Source organism: Gossypium hirsutum, chromosome D01, assembly GCF_007990345.1.
Source record: "Gossypium hirsutum isolate 1008001.06 chromosome D01, Gossypium_hirsutum_v2.1, whole genome shotgun sequence".
Classification (NCBI taxonomy): Eukaryota; Viridiplantae; Streptophyta; class Magnoliopsida; order Malvales; family Malvaceae; genus Gossypium; species Gossypium hirsutum.
The window spans coordinates 50,515,711-50,536,156 of NC_053437.1; the positions used below are offsets into that span (position 1 = coordinate 50,515,711).

At 33.7% G+C, this 20,446-nt stretch overlaps 2 protein-coding genes across 5 annotated transcripts; one reads left to right on the forward strand and one right to left on the reverse strand.

The window, feature by feature from the left end:
- The first annotated feature begins 9,311 nt into the window (after window positions 1-9,311).
- LOC107921436 (AAA-ATPase At3g50940) lies at window positions 9,312-11,329 on the forward strand. The gene is made up of 2 exons (XM_016851288.2): window positions 9,312-10,437; window positions 10,753-11,329. Exons 1-2 carry the CDS (start codon window positions 9,397-9,399, stop codon window positions 11,254-11,256), a joined length of 1,545 nt encoding a protein of 514 aa, XP_016706777.1. The 5' UTR covers window positions 9,312-9,396; the 3' UTR covers window positions 11,257-11,329.
- Window positions 11,330-11,786: 457 nt separating this feature from the next.
- LOC107922584 (U-box domain-containing protein 6) lies at window positions 11,787-20,095 on the reverse strand. Of its 4 annotated transcripts, none has more exons than XM_016852685.2 (6): window positions 19,742-20,095; window positions 15,576-15,674; window positions 14,964-15,149; window positions 14,653-14,760; window positions 13,161-14,338; window positions 11,787-12,907 (listed from the first exon to the last, which is right to left on the reverse strand). In XM_016852685.2, exons 2-6 carry the CDS (start codon window positions 15,624-15,626, stop codon window positions 12,103-12,105), a joined length of 2,328 nt encoding a protein of 775 aa, XP_016708174.1. In that variant the 5' UTR covers window positions 15,627-15,674; window positions 19,742-20,095; the 3' UTR covers window positions 11,787-12,102. The 4 variants fall into 4 exon arrangements, with proteins under 4 accessions (XP_016708174.1, XP_016708173.1, XP_016708175.1 ...); XM_016852684.2 differs by lacking the exon at window positions 19,742-20,095 and adding an exon at window positions 16,592-17,058; XM_016852686.2 differs by lacking the exon at window positions 19,742-20,095 and adding an exon at window positions 16,181-16,535.
- Window positions 20,096-20,446: the final 351 nt, after the last annotated feature.

Genomic DNA, 20,446 nt, shown 5'->3' on the forward strand with positions numbered 1-20,446 from the left:
AGATCGAAGATGGCGAATCTTATCTTCCTAATGTAGTAGGGAAGCAGATTTAAGCCACTAACCTTATCTCCCTGAGCAACAGTGGAGTAGGTTGAAGATTGTAGACCTTATCTCCTTGAGCAGCAATGGGGTAGGTTGAAAATTACAGATCTTATCTCCCTGAGCAGTAGTGGAGCAGATCGAAGATGGTGAATCTTATCTTCCCAAGGTAGTAGGGAAGTAGATTTAAGCCACTAGCCTTATCTCCCTGAGCAGCAGCGGAGTAGGTTGAAGATTGTAGGCCTTATCTCCCTGAGCAGCAGTGGAGTAGGTTGAAAATTACAGATCTTATCGTCCTAAGCAGTAGTGGAGCAGATCGAAGATGGTGAATCTTATCTTCCTAAATAGGGAAGCAGATTTAAGCCACTAGCCTTATCTCCCTGAGCAGCAGCGGAGTAGGTTGAAAATTGTAGGCCTTATCTCTCTGAGCAGCAGTGGAGTAAGTTGAAAATTACAGATCTTATCTCCCTAAGCAGTAGTGGAGTAGATCGAAGACGGTGAATCTTATCTTCCCAAGGTAGTAGGGAAGCAGATTTAAGCCACTAGTCTTATCTCCCTGAGCAGCAGCGGAGTAGGTTGAAGATTGTAGGCCTTATCTCCCTGAGCAGTAGTGGAGTAGGTTGAAAATTATATATCTTATCTCCCTAAGCAGTAGTGGAGTAGATCGAAGACGGTGAATCTTATCTTCCTAATGTAGTAGGGAAGCAGATTTAAGCCACTAGCCTTATCTCCCTGAGCAGCAGTGGAGTAGGTTGAAGATTGTAGACCTTATCTCCCTAAGCAGCAGTGGAGTAGGTTGAAAATTACAGATCTTATCTCCCTAAGCAGTAGTGGAGTAGATCGAAGATGGCGAATCTTATCTTCCCAATGTAGTAGGGAAGTAGATTTAAGCCACTAGCCTTATCTCCCTGAGCAACAGTGGAGTAGGTCGAAGATTGTAGATCTTCTCTTCTTGTACTGGCAGCGAAGCAGAGCGAAGACACCAACATTGCCTCCCTGGGTTGCAGCGGAGCAGGTTGAAAATATCAGATCTTTCCTTCTTGTATTGGCAATGAAGCAGATCGAAGCCAATAATCCTATCTCCCTGAAGTTGCAGTGGAGCAGATTAAAATAATAGATCTTATCCCTTTGAAGTTGCAGTAGGGTAGATTGCATCAAATCCTATCTCCCTGATGTTGCAGTGGAGTGGATCGAAGAAATTCCTATATCTCTAAAGATGCAGTAGGATGGAATAAGGCTACGTAAAGAAGAAAAGCACCAAGGTCTAGCACGACCGGGCAAATTTGGCCATTTTTTAAAGTCTTTGCTTCATTCTCATTACACGACAATGAGCAAAGAGGGGCAGCTATAATACCCAAATTTTCCCGGCCCAAAAAACCAAATAAATAAATAAAACCAAATAAAAAAAACACATATAAAAATGTATAACAGCAGTCCATGTTTAAATGTCCATTACAAACAACGGGCCCAATGGCCTAAATAAACCAAAACCTAATGGCCCAATGGCCCAATAACTAAAAACAACAAGCAGAAATCCTAGAAGCTTCAGTCGTTGCTCCTCCACACGCGTGCCTCTGGCCCTTTCCAAGTCACAACACGAACGACCTCTTCCGTACGACGGTTTCACCTGCAAAAACACGTAGCAAGAAAGGCAAGGAAAGGAAAAACAGCAAAAATAACAGATATAAAAAAATATTTATAATTTTTTTTCTTTTCTATAATTTCGGCTATATAAAGCCAATTGATTCATTTGTAAAAGGATCCCCGATTTTGAAAAGGAATAAAGAAAAAGAGAACGATTAACAGTTCAAAAAAAAAAGAGGTGATTGACTATTTTTTTCTCTCTGCATTTCTCTATTGTTTTCTTTAATTCTTTCTATTTTCTATACGCAAAAGAGGAAAGAAAGGGGGTTACCTTCGTGTTTCGCCGCAAAATCCTTGTTTGCTTCGCCGTGATCGAAGTTTGGCAAGGGTTTCTAGGCTGAAAAATCTGCAGAATTTGAGAAGGGTAAAGGGGGCTAGGGTTTCAGTGGTTCATAAGGCTTGAATCAGTTTTCTTTTTGTTTTTATATCGATCTTGCAACAACACCGTGTAAGCTAATCTTAATGGCTCTAAAATGGCGCCGTTTAGGCGATTGACCCGAGAACCGACCCGAATAAGGCAGGATCCGCGCAATTTCGTTTGTTGGTCTTTTTGCGCAACCAGTCCCTATGTGCTCTGTGTAGTTTCAATTTGATCTTCTTCAATTTCTTTAATTTGTACCGCATATTTGATTCTGTTTTTATTTGGATCCAAGTTAAACGGTGACGTTTATTTACGATTGATTTTGATTATCAGATTTTTGCGTTTAATTTCTGTTTTAGTCCCCCAATTTGGAGTCAATCACAATTTAGCTTGCCTTTATTTTTTATTTTTTTGCTCATAATCCTTTTAATTTCGTTTTGATTTCAATTTTATCTTTAATCCATAATTTTGTTCTTTTTATTTTTATTTTTTTTCTACTTTAAATTATATTTCAATTCTAATTTAGTTTTTAGTAACTTAATTTTAAATTTAATTAGTTTTTATTTTGACATATATTTTTGAAAAATCTAGTATTATTTTAATATTTAAGCTCGACATTGTTTTTTTAAACTTATTCTTGGTATTATCTTAATATATAGTATACTCTTATTTTAAATTATCATAAATATTATTTCAATTTATCATATATCCTAATTTAAAATTTATCATGTACTATAATTTTAAACTTATCATATTATTATTTAGATTTATTATATATTATTTTTGTATATATTTTTATATAAGCTTAATAAAATTGGTATGATTTTTTTTAATAATCTTATTTTATAATGTATTTATTTTTAAAACTTTCTTTTATATTTTTACATTTTAAAGAATTATATGATAGTATCCTCATACATTATTATTATATATATGTAATCTATATCTTTATTCCATGAATATATTATTTTTTTATATTAGTATAACTATGAATTTTTTTAGTTCCCCTTTTAATATTTTTTAAGCTACCCATATGTATATAATTTCATTCTTTAAAATACTCTCTTTTATATTTTGTATATTTTAACTTTTGCATATTATTATATAAACCATTATTTATATCGAGTTTTCACTTTATACATATCACTTATTAGATTAATATATGTATATTATTTTGTATAATGCTTATTTTGATTTTCCTCATATGCAACATTTATTTTAAAATTTGTTTAAATATTATTGTCTTACATAGTATTTATTTTAAACTCAATTTTGGTTATTTCAATTTCTTGTATATTTTGTATTGTAAAATTTTGTACACATACTTTGTTGATTTACAATTTCCATTTCTTTCATGTCATTTTTTTAGTTATTTCAAAACTTGTACATTTGGTTTGCATTTGCATTAATCGGCTTGTTTTTTATTAGCTTGTGAACGTTGATATTGATATTGGCATAATGTACAATTGAGATTATTGTTGCTATGTTTGTCAGTATTAATTCATTATTTATTCATTATTCTTTAGTATGTGTTTGGATTATATATTATCTTTTACGTCATACATCACCATTCAATCATGTTACATTTGTAAAAATTGTGTTTTATTAAAGCACTACAATCATTCTATTTCATAATTTTCAAAAAAGGCCTAGTGCTCATAGTTCCCGAGAGATTGTGCCCTAACTTACTGGGCTTTAATTCTTCTCAGTGAATTTAAATAGCCAAGTGCTTATTTTGTTAAAACCATATAATTTCAAAATAAACTTTGTAGATTTCAAGATGTCGGATCCTAACTTACTGGATACGATATTTAGTTATCTTGATTTTAAAATAAAGGCAATATTTGGTGTTTAGGAATTTCGAGAAATTGAACCCTAACTTACTGGATTCTGATTTCTCGATTGACCTAAATAACCAAATATCCTTCTCAAAACATATGAATTTTTTAAATTTAAAAAGACGAATCTAACTTCAAAGATTGAACTGTTGTACCCTAACTCACTGAGTGTGACAATTTATTTCTTTGATATGGGTAATGTTCTATTATTCAATTCGATTATTCAGGTTTTCATTTCAATGGATCGTATTCTAAAATATCTTTAAATTTTCGACACTAAAGGCATTAAACAATCAATTCGGTACCAATTTTGGACATTACAAGGGTGCTAACCCTTCCTCGTACTTAACCGGCTCCCGAACCAGTTTTCTCAAAATTCGCAGACCTAAAATTGTTTTCAAGGTGAACTGATCACACCTCAATAAAAGATCGGTGGTGACTCCATTTCCATTTTCAAAGTCGATTCCCGTTTTTCAAATAAAAAATAGTTTCGACATCAATATTCATATATCAGAAAAGATAACACAGATGAAAAAAAAACATTTGTATTTCTCAATTCTCACACATTTTTTTCTCAATACTCATATGTTAGAAGAGATAACACAAATTGCATGGATCAATGCTCATATATTAAGGCCAAAACGTCAAACTGTTTACAAAAGGAATAAGGGGCAAAATATTGCCAAATTTTCCTACAATTCAACACAATTGAACAGATATGAATTGTAGGCAAATTTACAAAAAAAAATAGTGACTATATGCCTAAGTTTATCAACAGTAGCAATCATAGGCAAATTTACAAAAATTAATCTGCCTAAGTTAATAAATCAATAGCAAGCAAATTTACACAATTTTAAAAAGTTAACAAAATAAGGTATGTTCACAATGTCATCATTGGTCTGTCATAGATGACTCTTAAGTAGGAGGCATCCATCTAATAGTGGTTGGTTTCCTCTTGAATGGGAGCTTTTCTCTTGGGGTAGCATCTTTTTGGTAAGTTGGGGCAGCCTGTTGAGTTGGGGTACTCCCTTGCTGATTTGGGGTAGCCTGTTGCTAAGTTGGGGCAACCATTTGGTTGTGAACACCAACTTTATGTCTTTTGACCTATAGGAACAAGTGAAATCTATCAAACAAATTCATAAACAGAAGTAATATAACTTCACTTAAGGAAAATGACTTACTGGAATGTTTTGGCCAACTTCCCCTTTGCAACTCCTCTTATCGTGGCCTATTCTTTTGCATTTGCTGTACCTCATGTCCACTCCTGTCTTGCTCAACCTTTTTTTGTTGTTTGTGGTTAATCAAGTTCTTTCCTTCTCACCTTAGTAGGTCTGTCAGGTGGCCTTCTTAGTGTAAGAGGCAGTATTGGCAGCATGTTTGACAAAGAGACCAATTGTTTAGGACCCCTTACAAGCCTTATAAAGTTGGAGTAAATTTGAAGCTGGGTTTGCTTGGTGTACCAGGTTTGTACATAGGTCTCTAGGAACTCATATTTTAGATGAATGATAGCTAGTACATGCATACAAGGGATGCCAGTGAGATCCCAATTCCTGCAGGAGCAGGAATTCTCAACTAGGTCCACCACATGCTGGCTGCCTAGACCACATTCAACCTGATACCTGTCCCACCAGCATGTGATGGAACACACCTAAAAAACAGTCACCATGCTTGGTTAAAAAAATCACTAAAACAACATTGTGAGCAGCCCCACCAACAATCATACACACACACACACCTAAAAAATAGTCACTACATGCATATTATTAAAAAATACTCACCGCATGCATATTAAAAAATAGTCAACAGCATGTATATTAAAAAAATAGTCATACACACCAACCATCACTACATGCATATTATTAAAAAATACTCACTGCATACATATTAAAAAACACTCACTAAAACAACATGTGACCAGCAACATAAAGTCAGAATAAAGGCATCAGAAAGATTAAAAAGGGTAACTTTACCTCAATGAATCTTTTATATTTGCATTTAGCTTTTTCCTGATCTTTGGACACAACATTCCTTTTCATTTGTCAGCTTTTTCTTTCTTCTTGACAATAAGCAACATAATCTTGGTCCTTATTGTTTCCATCATGGTTAGAATAGGTTTTCCTCTTGCTTCCAGCATCATCTACCAGTAAACAACATAAAGGATTAGTGAATTACTAATGATTAGTAAGAAACATAAAACATAGGGGTTTACCTTGATAAAATATACAGAAAGATTATTCACCAATATGTCAGAATGGCTCCTAATTGAGAAGTGAGACCTTGACCAGTGAGTAGGGTTATTTTCCTTCAACCAATCATAAACATGCTGATTGGTTTTCTTCAATTCATCCATGGCATCCTCAAAATCTCTTGTAGTGCTTGCTCTGACAACTTTCCAAAGCAAATCTTTCAATTCCTTCATTCGAAAACCAACCTTCTTGAAACTGGCTTGTAGGTGTCTAACACAGTGACTTGTTTTTGCATTAGGAAACAACATACATATTGCTTCTAAAAGTCCTTACAATTAGAACAAATACAGTTTAATTATTTGACAAACCTTAAACCCTAAATAGAAACAATATAAAAAATAAATAAATAGAGTTTTACCTTTTGTTTGTCAGACATGAAAGATATCTGATATGAGCTCACAATTTCCAAGTCTATTGTGAGCAACTCCAAGAACCAAAGCCATAATGCTTGGTTTTCACTTTCTACGGCAGCATATGCAAGAGGATAAATGCCATTATTTGCATCTATCCTAACAGCTGCAAGCAAGTAGCCATCATAGTAGCCATTCAAGAAACATCAATCTAAACCTACTATCCTCCTACAACCAGCCTTATAGCCATCTTTGCATGCCTGCAGACAAACATGCATCCTTTGAAACAACTTGTTATCCAGATAACAGATTGTTGTTGTTCCCTCATTTTGGGTCCTAACCTCCAACAAATACTTATAAATATACTCATATTGAGCCTTATGAGCTCCTTCAATTAATTTTAATGCCCTAAGTTTAGTCCTCTTACATTTGGTTAGTGAGATTATGCAACATAAGTCTCTTTTGACATCTTGTTGTAATGATTTCAAAGCATAATCAAGATCAACAATTAATTTTTCTTTATAATGTTCACCTACAAGCTAAGGTTACATTCTTATTTTTATAGACTTTAGAACAAATATGGTTAGGGTTTGAACTCCTAATTTGCCAAGCTTGGTCAGTAGGGTCATTAGGGTTTAGTCTAAAGACCCATATGAACCAAGAACATTTTTTACTACAGACTGCCTTTAACCTTTTTAGATCATTTTTAGGAAACTTAATAAAATAATTATTCAACCTACCATACTGCTTGGCAGCTTCTTTTAGATTGTCTTTAGACTTAAATAACATTCCAACCTTAAGTCTAGGATTACTCATATCATTCTCTAGGTTGAGCTCAAGCCAATTTTGGCCATCTCTGAGTCAGATTCCTGTGTATTATCTAACCTCCCAGAATCATCATTATCACACAGTTCACCTACTTCTATACCATCCATGTTTAAATCATCTAAATTAACTCTTATCCTATTAGACACATCACTTTCAACTGCATCACTACCAGATATATCACTACCAGACACGTCACTACCAGACATTTCTTCTTCATTCTCATTAAAATTTTCATCAATTAAACATGCCAAACAAATTACTCATCAATAAAGGCAGACAACATAGGCAAACACTTTAACCATTTCTGTCAAACAATAACCAACATAAAAATAATTTAATACAAACACAACCATTTTTGTCATGCACATGCCAGACAATAACCAAACATTTTAACCCTATACCTAGGCAACGATAGACAATAACCAATACAATATAGAAGGTAAATAACAAATTTGATATTGCCACATACAATATAGCAGCTAGGATACAAACAATGGCAGATACAAACAATAAACATCAGTTTGATACAAACAATAAACATCATGCACATGGCATACCATACACATTATATGCCATTCACTTTAATAACCAAACCCTAGCCTATCATGCACATTAATAACAAATAAAACCAAAATCGAAATAACCCTAAACCAAAATTAAAATCGAAATCGAAATCAAAATCAAAATCAAAATCAAAATCAAAATCAAAATTGAAATCGAAATAACCCTAAATAACCCTAAATTGAAATAACCCTAAATCTAAAAAATAAAAAACTAAATGCAGAAACTTACCCGTTAAAGTGGAGGTAACAATATTGGCAGCTTCTCTTCTATTGAACATTGTTGCTGAGAATCAAAAACACTAAAATGGTTTTTGGTTTCGTCTTTTTTTCTCCCCAAATGAAAAAGACCAGTCATTTTCTAACCTATACCCTATTAATCGATTATTGAATCAATTTCTAACCCTAAACCAACCTTCTTAATCGGTTCTCGAATCAGTTTCAAACCCAAACTAACCCAAATCACAATCAAAATTTTTAAGGTTACAACAATTATATCGTCTTTGTATCTCTAAATCTTTTTAACATTTCAATTTTTACTACAATTTTTTTATAATCATATTAAACACCTAAAACTTTTTAAACCACAATTTTGTATTTTTAAAATAAATTAGTTTTCTTCACACTAGGTTAACTATTTGTTGTGTTAAATTATAGAGTAAATTTTGAAGAAAGGTTTTCAAATCGGACCAATAGTCGAATTAGTTAGGCTATTGATTCGTACAATTCGATTAAATAAAATCATTAAAAAATCATAAAAGTTAAAAAAGTAAAAAAAAACAATTAAACTAAATTTTTTGCTTGGTTTAATTAGTCTATACCAGCTCACAAGTCAATTGGTTTGATACCTCTTTATGGACCAATAACCTGACGAATCCCCAGTCCGGTTCAAATAACTATGATTCTAAGTCTCTATACACTTTTTAACATTTGGAATTTAGTATCTCTACTTTTATTTTCAAGAATTTAATCCCTATACTTTTTGGATTTAAAAATAAACTTTCAAATTATATATAACCACATAACATTTTAATAAAAAAGTTAATGATATAGTTAATAACATTATAAAAAGATAGAGATCAAATTATGTTAGAAATTAAAGTATAAGGATTGAAATTCAAATTTAAACATAATAGAGGGACCAAAATTGATATTTAACCATTTAGTTATAATGCAAAGAAAAGAATAGCATAGTAAATACACGTGTGAAAGCAGGTTGGACCTTGCGGAGGTTGATGTTTTGTTAAGACTTGCAGGCAAAGGAAGGCTTTAAGTAGCAAGATGGCCTAAAAAAGGTAACCAAAATCTGCCGTTGTTTTCAACATAATAAAAATAATATTCTTACAGGTTGAAACCATTTAATTTAGAGTAGTGAGAAGTGGTGGGACAGCCGACAAGGCAAATTTATTCACTACTTCACCAAAAAAAGAAGTTTGACCTCTTGCCAAACTTGCTTGGGAAGGTTGCTGGCAAGGTTATGTTTGGGCAGCTTGTAACACAAGAAACCTCCCATGAATCTATTAAAAGCCAATGAAACTACTTTTTTCTGCATTTCAAATTACCCAAAAAAAAGTCTCAAAGATGTTTTCTCTCAAAAACATCCCCTCAACATCATCAATCCTCTCAACATATACCACATTCACAGCATCAGCCATGCTGATTCGAAGCATGGCTACCGAGGTTCAAGCCATAATCAATCAGCTCATTCCAGAACAACTCCGGAACTTGTTACTGTCAAAACTTGGAGGCCTTTATTCAAACCCTTCTTCCCAAATGACTCTCCTCATCAATGACTACGATGGCTACAGCATCAACGAACTGTACGAAGCTTCCCACACCTACTTACAGACAAAAATCACGCCATCGATGAAGAGGCTTAAGGTTTCCAAGGCTCCAAGAGACAAAAAGGTAATTGTAAACATACACAAAGGTCAAAAGGTTGTTGACATGTATGAAGGAATCCAAGTCAAGTGGGAAATGACATGTGTTGATACAAAAGATGATGAGCAAGGGAAGGTTGAAATTAGAGTGCTTGAGCTCAGTTTTCACAATAAATTCATGGAAACTGTGATAAATTCTTACTTGCCATATGTAACGGAGAGGTCCAAAGCCATCAAAGAAGAAAATAAAGCGGTGAAACTCTTTTCACTTGGAAACTTTTGTGGAGACTACGATGGAGCATGGGGATCAACCAATCTTGACCATCCAGCAACATTTGATAAACTGGCAATGGATCCCGCTGTCAAAAAAGAGTTAGTCGACGACTTGGACAGATTTGTTCGAAGAAGAGACTACTACAAAAGAGTAGGAAAAGCATGGAAACGTGGCTACTTACTGTATGGTCCTCCAGGAACAGGCAAGTCGAGCTTGATTGCTGCCATCGCTAACTACCTAAAATTCGACATCTATGACCTCGAACTCACGAGCGTTTCCAGCAACTCACAGCTTCGAGGGTTGTTGGTTTCAACCAGAAATCGATCAATGCTTGTGATTGAGGATATTGATTGCAGCATTGAACTCCAGAATAGACAAGCTGGTCCTGGGGGATATGGGCAAGGTACTAACGACGAGGTGAGTAACACAATGATTATAGTGTTTCATGCATAACTAATCATATTCAGACATGGTTATAAGTATATATACCCAGATACACAGAAAACTTATAAAAAAAAAAAAGTTGAATATAACTGATCGGGCACACGCCCGTATTTGACACTCACCAAATTCGAGTAACATGGCGACTACGTAAAGGTTTCTCCTGTTACTTGGATGCCTTGCACAAGTGGCCACTTCAAGCATGCCCAAAAATGAATCAATAATATCATAACAAATCTATACAAGTTCCATAAAAGACTAAACTGTTGCTAATATCTATCGTCATGACAGTTAACTTTATCAGGGTTGCTTAATTTCATCGACGGGCTATGGTCAAGCTGTGGTGATGAGAGGATAATAGTGTTTACAACCAATCACAAAGAGAAGATAGACCCTGCTTTGCTAAGGCCAGGCCGCATGGACATGCATATCCACATGTCTTACTGCACCCCTAGTGCATTCAGGGTTCTTGCTTCCAATTATCTATGCATCACCAATCATGATCTGTTCAATGAAATTGATCAACTGATGTTGGAAGTAGAGGTAACTCCCGCACAAGTTGCAGAGGAGCTTATGAAGAGTGAAGACACAGATATTGCCCTTCAAGGACTCATCAACTTCCTCCGGGACAGGAAATTGAAATCTGAGAATTGTAATTCAGGCGGCAGAGAAGCAGATTTGGAAGAGCAAAATGAAAGCAAGGCCAGAGAAAGAGTTTGTGCAATTGATAAAATTGGTAAGATAAACAAGAAGCCAAAAAGAAAGAGAAAATATGGGAACAAGAGAAAAAATTGACAAGCAGATCCTTGCATTTGTATTTTTTCTATATTTATATCAATAATAAAATTTACAAACAGTCTTACAATCATTTATTTCTACAGTATATTTTCTTTTATCTTCCAAACAGAACTCATGAGATCAACATATAGAAGTAGAAAAACCAAGTGAACTTTATTCACTTTCTGCATTCAACTTTTTCACATTTAACATCATATAGAATTAACATTACCATCTACTTTTTATTCATCCCGCATGGAATGTAGCAACATAGACCACTACTTGCTTCTATAGAGGTGGCATTTTATCAAACATCTGATACCACAATCCAACTATCTTACTATACTGAAATGAAAATACAAACAAAACAATATAAACCGGTGTCTGTAATTATCTAGACCTGACAACTCATGAATTTTAACGTCATAATTTTTTTATATAATATCATTTTTCTTTTTTGGTGTTTTAAAGGCACATAACCTGCAGGGTCTGACAATTCCCAAGATAAAAATGATTTAGAGTTCAGACATGACATGAACCACTGTCTGTAAGTTGTAGTTGTACTAACATAAAATATGCACCTCAGAACCATTGGTGTTCATTACAGACTATATTTCATAATACAAGTATTGATGTTTGAACCAAAAACAAGGTTTTTTTTATGAATATATACATGTATATTATATACACCCTCGGTAGTGACATATACTATACATGTATTACAATCCAGAACAAAAATCCATAGAATACAAAGGGGCTGTACATTTTTGCTTCTCTATGATGACCAAAAAGAATAGTGTCCATTGGAACAGGACATGAGAAAAATAAGATACATGAGAAATTTACAATACCTTCCCACGCGTCTCAACGCTGGTAAACAATGTAGTTCTTGATCTTCCATAGAAAGCCCAATCTCAAGGCTTTCCCCCCTTTTCTTCTTGATATAGATTTACATAGTGGTTTGGATTCTGGAGCTGAGGCCAATGCAGGTGTAGGGTCTTGACTACTTTCTAATACTATTTGGTTTACGTTTGCAGGCGGATGATCTCGTTGGCGTTGCTCCCGGAAGAGCATCAGAAGTCTTTGTGACATCTCCCTCCCTCTTGTTGTCCCATTGACTGACATTGAGACCAATGCAGGAATCACACCTTCTTGTAGGACTATTTGACTACATTTCTCATTTCCGTTACAAAGGAGTAAAAGGCAAGAAACAGCTTGCTCTTGTTCAATTGGTTTGCCAGCATCCAAAACTGATGCCAGACCAGTTATGAGATCAGAGGCTGATACCATCTCTTCTTTTGCTGTTTCACTTGAAGTTAAATTTATCAAAACTGTAATGGATTTCTCTGTCCAGGTATGGTCACCCGAGACCACAAGCGACTGGAGGTGATTGACTATGCCAGCAGAAAGAAGGTTCAGAATATTGGAGTGATCAGTAGAAAGATTATAAAGAGTGTGAAGGGCATCAAGCTTGCATTGTGCGTCAGTTTCATGTCCTAGTAGCTGGACTAAAAATAGGACAGCCTTACTTGAGCCTATGATAGATTTGGCTTGCTCAAGGCAAGAGAGATTAAGATATAGAGCAGTTGCTGCTTCATGGGCATTGGAGTTGGAAATCATACTCTCCAGCAATCGAATCACTCCAGCTGCTAACATCAACTCCTTGTTCCTGATATATTTATTAAAAAGAATGAGAAAGAAAATTATAAAAGATTCATATTGATAATTGCATATAAAATGCTGATCAATCATATGAATAACAGTGCTAAAATAAAAGACACAACAATGTTCTCCAACAATGATGCATTTGGTGCATCCTTCGATGAATCAGAAAGTAGCAGCAGCTTGCAAGAGGCTGTATTCCTCACAAATATCCATGTCTGGGTTTAACAAAGCAAAGGCATAAAACATGAGTAACAAACCTGTTATTGTTGACAGCAAGGTTAAACAGAGCCATTGCGCCAATTTCCTGAGCCATTGCATTTCCTTCACGCACAGCCGACTCGAGAAATCGCAATAGTCCTTCAACAAAGCCATTAGCCCCCATAAAAATCCGGGCCTCCTCATCATCTTTCAGCAAAAGCCTTATTTGTTCCACGACTTTGCAACTTTCCATCAAGTTCTCTTCTTCATTTAGGACAGATAGGAATTCCTGATATCTTTCTAACACATTGATCTCAGAAACTTCCTCCTGTGGACATTGAGATTCATTTTCAGATTCATTTACTTCCACTTCCTTAATGGTACCACTCTTCTCCAAAGAAACCACCTTAGCCTCCTTGAAGTTACATGAACCAACGTTATCCATTGATCGAGAATTTGCAGTCTCAGATGCAGACAAGGCCAATCTCCAGTAGTTAAGATCAAGAGACTCTTGGGGGGCATCAGGGATAGGAACTCCGTTCTGTTCACACCAACTAGCAATGAGACCCTTGACACAGTAATTAGGAGTCAAAGAGAGATGTGGGAGCTTCTGTTGAGTCTTTGGACAGGTGTCATGCCCATCACTAAACCATTTCTCAATGCAGATCCTTTCATATGTCTGTCCAGAGGCAATTACAACTGGTTCATACATAAGCTGCAAAGATATTGGACATCGTAATTCTTCGGGTGGAAGGGGTATCTGCCCAGATCTCCTAATATTTGGCTTGAAATTGAAAGAATTGAGCTTTGATAGCTGCCACTCAAATGCACAGCCACTACCTCCAGACCCTCCATCCTCAAGAGAACCCAGAACAGTGGGGGAACAAGGTGTTGAACCCTGTGAGTCATCATCTGAAACCTCACTTCGAAATAACTTGGAGTATTTTCTCATGAGATGTAAAAGATAAGCCACAATAGATTCCTTCCTCTTATCCTCCTCCATACGGGCTCTTTCTATCACCTTCTTGAGAGCCCTTCTTTCAGTTAGGGCTGCTCTAGAAGAACTGATGCCAAGTCTAGAAGCAGCCTGGTGGAAAGACTCAAGTTCATTGGTGTCATTACATTCTTCAAATTTCCTCCCATTCTGGAGTAATGTAATTATTTCATCACCAACTTGCTTCTCAAACAGATCAAGTGAGAAAACAGTCCCCTCAAGTTCACTTACAATCTCTAAAATCTGAAGCCAAACAAGTAATCAAGAATAACGTGAGTATAAAAGCAAAAGTAACAGCTATTACAGGGTTTCACATACAAGATTCATATTCCAGGTAACTCTGATATAACCATGACAGCAGATTTCCTAAAATTTGAAGAACCTTCATGATTTGAACCACACACATTAGGAATTATAAAGATGCACTGGAATTATGTGGATAGAACACTAGCAGCAGCACAACACATACTCAAACTGCTTGCAAAAAACGACCCTTGTTTATTTAAACATCCAAAAATTTACATAATTTCATCAAACCAAAAGGGGGAAATAAGTACCTGACATCCAATGGACTGAGGAACCATATCTTCTACGCGCTTAAGACTATCAATAAGAGCACATTTTGCCCTCTGAAATTTTAAAAGAACGGAATCTCCAGTAATAGCCTACATGAGAAACAATATCATTAGTAAACATCCCCAAGGGGAGGAAAACAAGGTGGAAAACAAAAACATCAAAAATCATTTAGTGAATGCATCAAATAGAAGTCAAAACCATTACTCTAAAAATGCACACGAGAACATATACACAATTATGCATATATATTTCTTCTGCATGTGTGTGTACACAACACAAAAGAAACTCTTACCAAGTAAAGTTTACTGCATGTTGAACAGTGTTGAAGAACATTTTTGGCCTTTTCTAGAGCTAGATGCAATGAGCATAAAGCCTGAATCCCAGATTTGCTCGCAGGCCGTGCTGCTTCCAAGGAAGGGAATATCGATGAGACTTTGCAATAAATTGCTGAAAGCTTCTTGCACATTTCTCCATGTAACTGCGTAAGGAAAAAGAAAAAGTAGAAAATAAGAAAACTGTGATTCTGTGAACATTAAGATGTATTTTTTCTGTCATGAAAAAAAAAAGGCAACAAGTTTCAACCGTCACAACTGCCCAGAAAACAAAAGGCCTTCCTTTGATAATAAGAAAAACAGTTACAAAAATTATAAACTTCAGAGATGAATCTATGCCAACCAAAACTTAAGCATTTGTGAAGTTAATTAGAATTTCTTTTTATAAGGGGAGGGGGTAGGGGGTGTCCAGAGATCGAACTTAGGACCTGATTTCATTCAAAACTTCAATTCAATGTAAGTCCTTTGCCACTTGGTTGACAAGAAAACGAAGAATAGCAAATTTTTTTTAAAAGAAAATGTAAGTTCCAATGCTTCAAATCTAACATATCCAAATGCAATCAAATTCTTACCTTGGCATCACTAATTGAAAATAGGTTCTCTTCAACCTCAACGTTATCCATAATTTAGCCTTCACGGCAGGAAACCACTAAAATGCAAATTTATATAAACTGAAGTGGAAGAGAAAATTAGAACAGAGTCAGATAAGTTATATAAACTAGCCACCAAAAATTATTTTAAAACACAACACAAAGTTCATTTTTTTCCTAAAATGATGCACCCCAACAAAGCAATGACATATATGTCTAAGTTCAATAGTTCCTTTTTGTTATATGAACATAGAACTATTACTCAGAAAAAAATAAATAAGTACATATACTTCTCAAATGTCTCCTCTGATAGGCAATATGAGCGGTTCCTGAATAACCTATTGATCTGGAACATCATTCATAATTGGAAACAAATGCAAACACATATTTATATGGAAGTAACAAAAAAAATTGCAGAATTTTGATTTTGATCTAAATATTTTATCATCGTAGAAACAAAAACAAAAAAACCTTACGATTGCTGTTAAGAAATTTGATTTAGACATCTCCTATCACAAGTAAAAAAAGAGTTAAATCAAAAGAGAATTGTTTAAAAGGATGAAAAATATGATTGTTTGGAAAATGACCTTCGAGAAAAAGGTGAAGAGATCTTTAGCCGAGACAAGACTCGGCGATGAGAATCACTATCAGCTTTAATCGATATTTTTAAAAACAGGCAATAGAACAAGAAACCCCACGAACATGGACTAAGCAATGGGGAAAAGAAAAACACACAGCATTTAACAAAAATGCTAATTTTTTATTCCTACGGAGATTGCGAGAAACAGAAAAGCGCCAAATATGGAATTACAAAAAAAATATTTTGAAAAAAGAAAAAACAAAGCTTTGCTATTTTCAAACAATGACTATTTTGTTTTGAAGGAAAATTACAATGAGATTGGCAACTGCCATGTGGATTGTTAATAAGCTTCAAGTATTAAAAACAAAACTACAATGAGATTGAATCGAAGACAGGGTTCGAAAAAACAGGAACATACCGCATAAACAGGAGGTAACCAAGGAGGCTTCATATAAAAACGGTATTTAGAAGGGAAAAGAAGTGAAGAGCCAAACAGCGAATTCAGAATTTCCTCGGTGTAAAGGAACCCAAGAATGCACGCAGCGAGAGAGAGAAAGATGGGGTGTTTGGTTCTTGAGAAAGCCAGGGTAAACAGAAAGGAATATTGGAAATTTATTTTATAAGGGAAAAAAAACAATTAATTGCAACTGAGAGAGAGCTTGTCTGTGCAGAGAATATTTTTAATTTTTGAGAGGACTGGGATGAATGTTTAATATAATTGTTTGATTATAAGAAATTAAAATTTTTCTTTTTCTTTTCAAGAAATTTTTTTTTATGTCTCCTCCCACTCTGGTTCCGGCCGACCTCCTCTTGCATCTGCCATAAATGCTATTAAGGGCCAATTCTTTATTACTTTTAAAAAGTATTTTTGAGAAATACTTTTGAGAAATTTATATATTTGGCATTATTGTTAAAAAATACTTTTAAAAAATAAAATGTCTATTTTAGACATGAAATTATAAAGTAACAAATATGTATTTAAATAATGTTTAAATTAGTTAATATTATGATATTTTAGTAAAAATATAAAAAAATAATTTATTATAACTTATTTTTAATATTTTAATATATAATATTAATTTTAAAAATTTCTAAGTAATTAATATTAATTATTTATAAAAATTAATTAGAATATATAAACTATATTTAAATATTTAAATATAAAAATTAAATATTTGTAATTAGATATTGACACGATTATATTATTATAAAAATTATTTTTTATTTTTAATTAATGCTTTTAACACATTTTATTATTTTATTTTAAAACGTATTTGAATATATAACTCATATATATACTAACATAACATAGAAAACATAAACCTAACGAATTAAAATATTACATATATTTGGATAAAAGTTTTAAAAAGGGATAATATTTATATATCAAATATAAATACTAAAAATTTTACAATAGCATTTACAATTTAAAGTGAATTCATTAAACTAGAAGCTATAACATCTCTTGTTAATTCCATTTTAAAACCACTTGAATTGTTTGATTCATCGTCATCATCACCATCGTCGTCGTCGTCGTCATCATCACTTTCTCGACCATGCACATTTTCTGAATCAATAATATTCTCATATGCCCAGTTAATATCTTCGTATTCCATAAAATCTACATCATTTCGACCGACATATTAAACTTAAATATATTGTATATCATTTACAATATATATTGTAAACCATATTAAACTTTTTTAACCTTACTAATAAGAGAAAACTTTGATAAAACTTTAACTTATTGCATAATAAACCAAGAATTCAAGAATTTTAACAGATGAAATTTTTTAACGTATTTAACAGATGAATTTAACTTTTTTTTACTATGCAAACAACAATGCCAAATAATGAAGCTTTTCATGCTACAACAATTTACTGTGAAAAAGAGAAGATAAATAAACAAGCTTAAAGCATGCAGTCATCATGCTACCATATTTGTCATACTACAGTGATCCTTTCTGGCCATCAGGATATCTATAAAATTCTTTGTAGGCACATTATTTCTAAAACTTATTTCTGGTTAGAACAAAACCTAGTACAGCATGCCACAACACCAGTCCTAGGCTAGAACTCACATGGATGCCAAAGTCATTTCAATATAAGATTGATTGAAACAATTTTAACCACCTGAAATATATGTTTTCTTAAACCAAGCTTTTAAATTTCTAGCATTGTTTTCAGTCAAAAGATAACCTCAATTTTCACCTTATAAACTAACGAAAAATACTTTGAATAAACCACGCATAAAAAAAATTCAAAATTTACAGTAATATCAAGCATTCCACAAATAATGAAGCTTTTCATGCTACAATAATTTACAATTAAATTAAAAAAAGAAGGGTTGACCCTATCGAAATTTATGATTATGGGTTAGTATTTTTGGTATATTATTACAATTAAGTTGATTTAATGAATACATTTAATTTATACAAAAATATAGAAAAGATTATGAAAAAGAAGAATGAGCCGCCCACTCAGCAGATGACAAATCTCTTAAAGTCAAAATCTAGTATGATCATGCAGTAATAGACAAGCTTAAACTATACTTGTTTAGGACGGCAGTGGATTTGTAACTCATAGAGCATAAAAATTCATAGACAAGCTTAAACTATGATCATGCATTAATTGAATTAATAGAGCATAAAAATTCAGTCACAAAATTTCTCCTAATGGATACATGGGAAGCGAAACTTGCTACTTTTCATAAAAATTATACCAGTTAAAGTTAGTAGTTTTGAATGCATTACTTAAGGCAGTTTTGGTTGTTTTGAGCATTAGTTTTGAATGCATTCCCAAGCTCAATGGGAACACATTTTCCCTCGGTGCTACTGAAACAAACCTTTGGTATGCATAGTGTAGCAGCTAAGCCAGTCAAACCACAATGCAGCTTATATTCTATTTTCGGTTCAGTTTGACATTTGAGTAGTTAACTAGACAAGCAGTGGAACAAAACAAGCATATGCACAAATTTATAACATAAACCATAACATGCACGTCAATTGAATATTGCTAGAGTGCGGTTCAGCAAGAGAAGTCGGTTATTCTTTTTCATCTCTTAACAGCAAAAGCAGTATAAAGAAGGAATCCGTCCTAGAACCACTAGTACTGTGAACAAAATGCTTTGATGCAGACCAGCTTTTCCTCCATTGATGATTTCTAGCTCGAATAACATCAAGACGAGCAACAACAAATGCTTGAACACAGTTTAAGAATCTTCAAAGGCAAACGGACCCCATTTTTTTTTGCTCCCAGAAACCACCAGATTAGACAAATTTTAATAAAGATATTCAACTAATAAGTCGAGTTGTTCTCATTCTCTTTGGTTATTGATTATTGGGGAAGTTCAGCAAACAGAAGGAGAGAAAAATAAGACAATGAGAGAAAGGAAGATTGAAACAAGAAAAGAAGCCATAGTTGAAATCATTTGTCTCAAGAAATACCAGCAAATCAACAGCTTCAAACTCTTAATCAACAGCAAATCAACAACAAATCAACAGCTTCAAAATATTAAACAGAAGAGGAACTAATTAAACAGAAGAAGAAATATAAAAGAAACTCTCACCTGCTGCGGAAGAGGAACAAAGAACAGAAAATAGAGCTTTGAAAGCCGAAAATGGGGAAAAGAAATCGGGTATAAAGCTCCAATTTCACCAGCAGAGGGGAAAGAACATTTAGGGAACCAACAGAGGGGAAAAACGTTTGGGGGAGAAGACAGGTTAATTTGGTCAATTTTCATCCAAAAGCAGTTCTAGTAGAAGAAAAGGAGAATTTTTAGCTTCTCCATCTAGAGAAATTTTAAGAGAAAATGAGCCTGTTCTTGGTTCCTTTTAAGAGAAAAGCACTTTTGGGTGAAAAAGTCATTCTCAAACGGGATAAAGAACGGGCCTAAAATGACTCAATCGTCCTTTTAAGATTCTTTGTTGGTTTTCAAGTGTTTAAACGATTTAAATACTAGAATATTTTTGTTTATCTAGATTTGATTTTTTTAAATATATTTAAATATTTTCTATAAAAAATAAGGGTTAATGACAAATTTAACCATTAAGGTTTACATGTTTTATCAAAATGGTCCTAAGTATATTTTTTAGTCTTTTTTGGCTATCAACCCTTTTTTTTTCAAACTGCTTTTTCTAACAAATTTGATGAAAGTACCGTTAAAAAGTTTAACTGGGATGATGTGAAATATTTTTAATGAGATGCAATTTATTACTAAGATAACTCAATTAGATAATTACATGTTAAAAATAATAAAATAAATAAATCATAC

Excerpts from the sequence above, each read along its gene's own strand:
- LOC107922584 (XM_016852685.2), bottom strand. The coding sequence starts at position 15,626 with ATGGATAACGTTGAGGTTGAAGAGAACCTATTTTCAATTAGTGATGCC. Across the intron at positions 14,761-14,963 it reads CATGCAGTAAACTTTACTTG|GCTATTACTGGAGATTCCGT; the intron begins GTAAGAGTTTCT and ends TTTCTCATGTAG. Across the intron at positions 14,339-14,652 it reads CTCAGTCCATTGGATGTCAG|ATTTTAGAGATTGTAAGTGA; the intron begins GTACTTATTTCC and ends GTTTGGCTTCAG.
- LOC107921436 (XM_016851288.2), top strand. The coding sequence starts at position 9,397 with ATGAAACTACTTTTTTCTGCATTTCAAATTACCCAAAAAAAAGTCTCA. Across the intron at positions 10,438-10,752 it reads GGCAAGGTACTAACGACGAG|TTAACTTTATCAGGGTTGCT; the intron begins GTGAGTAACACA and ends TCGTCATGACAG.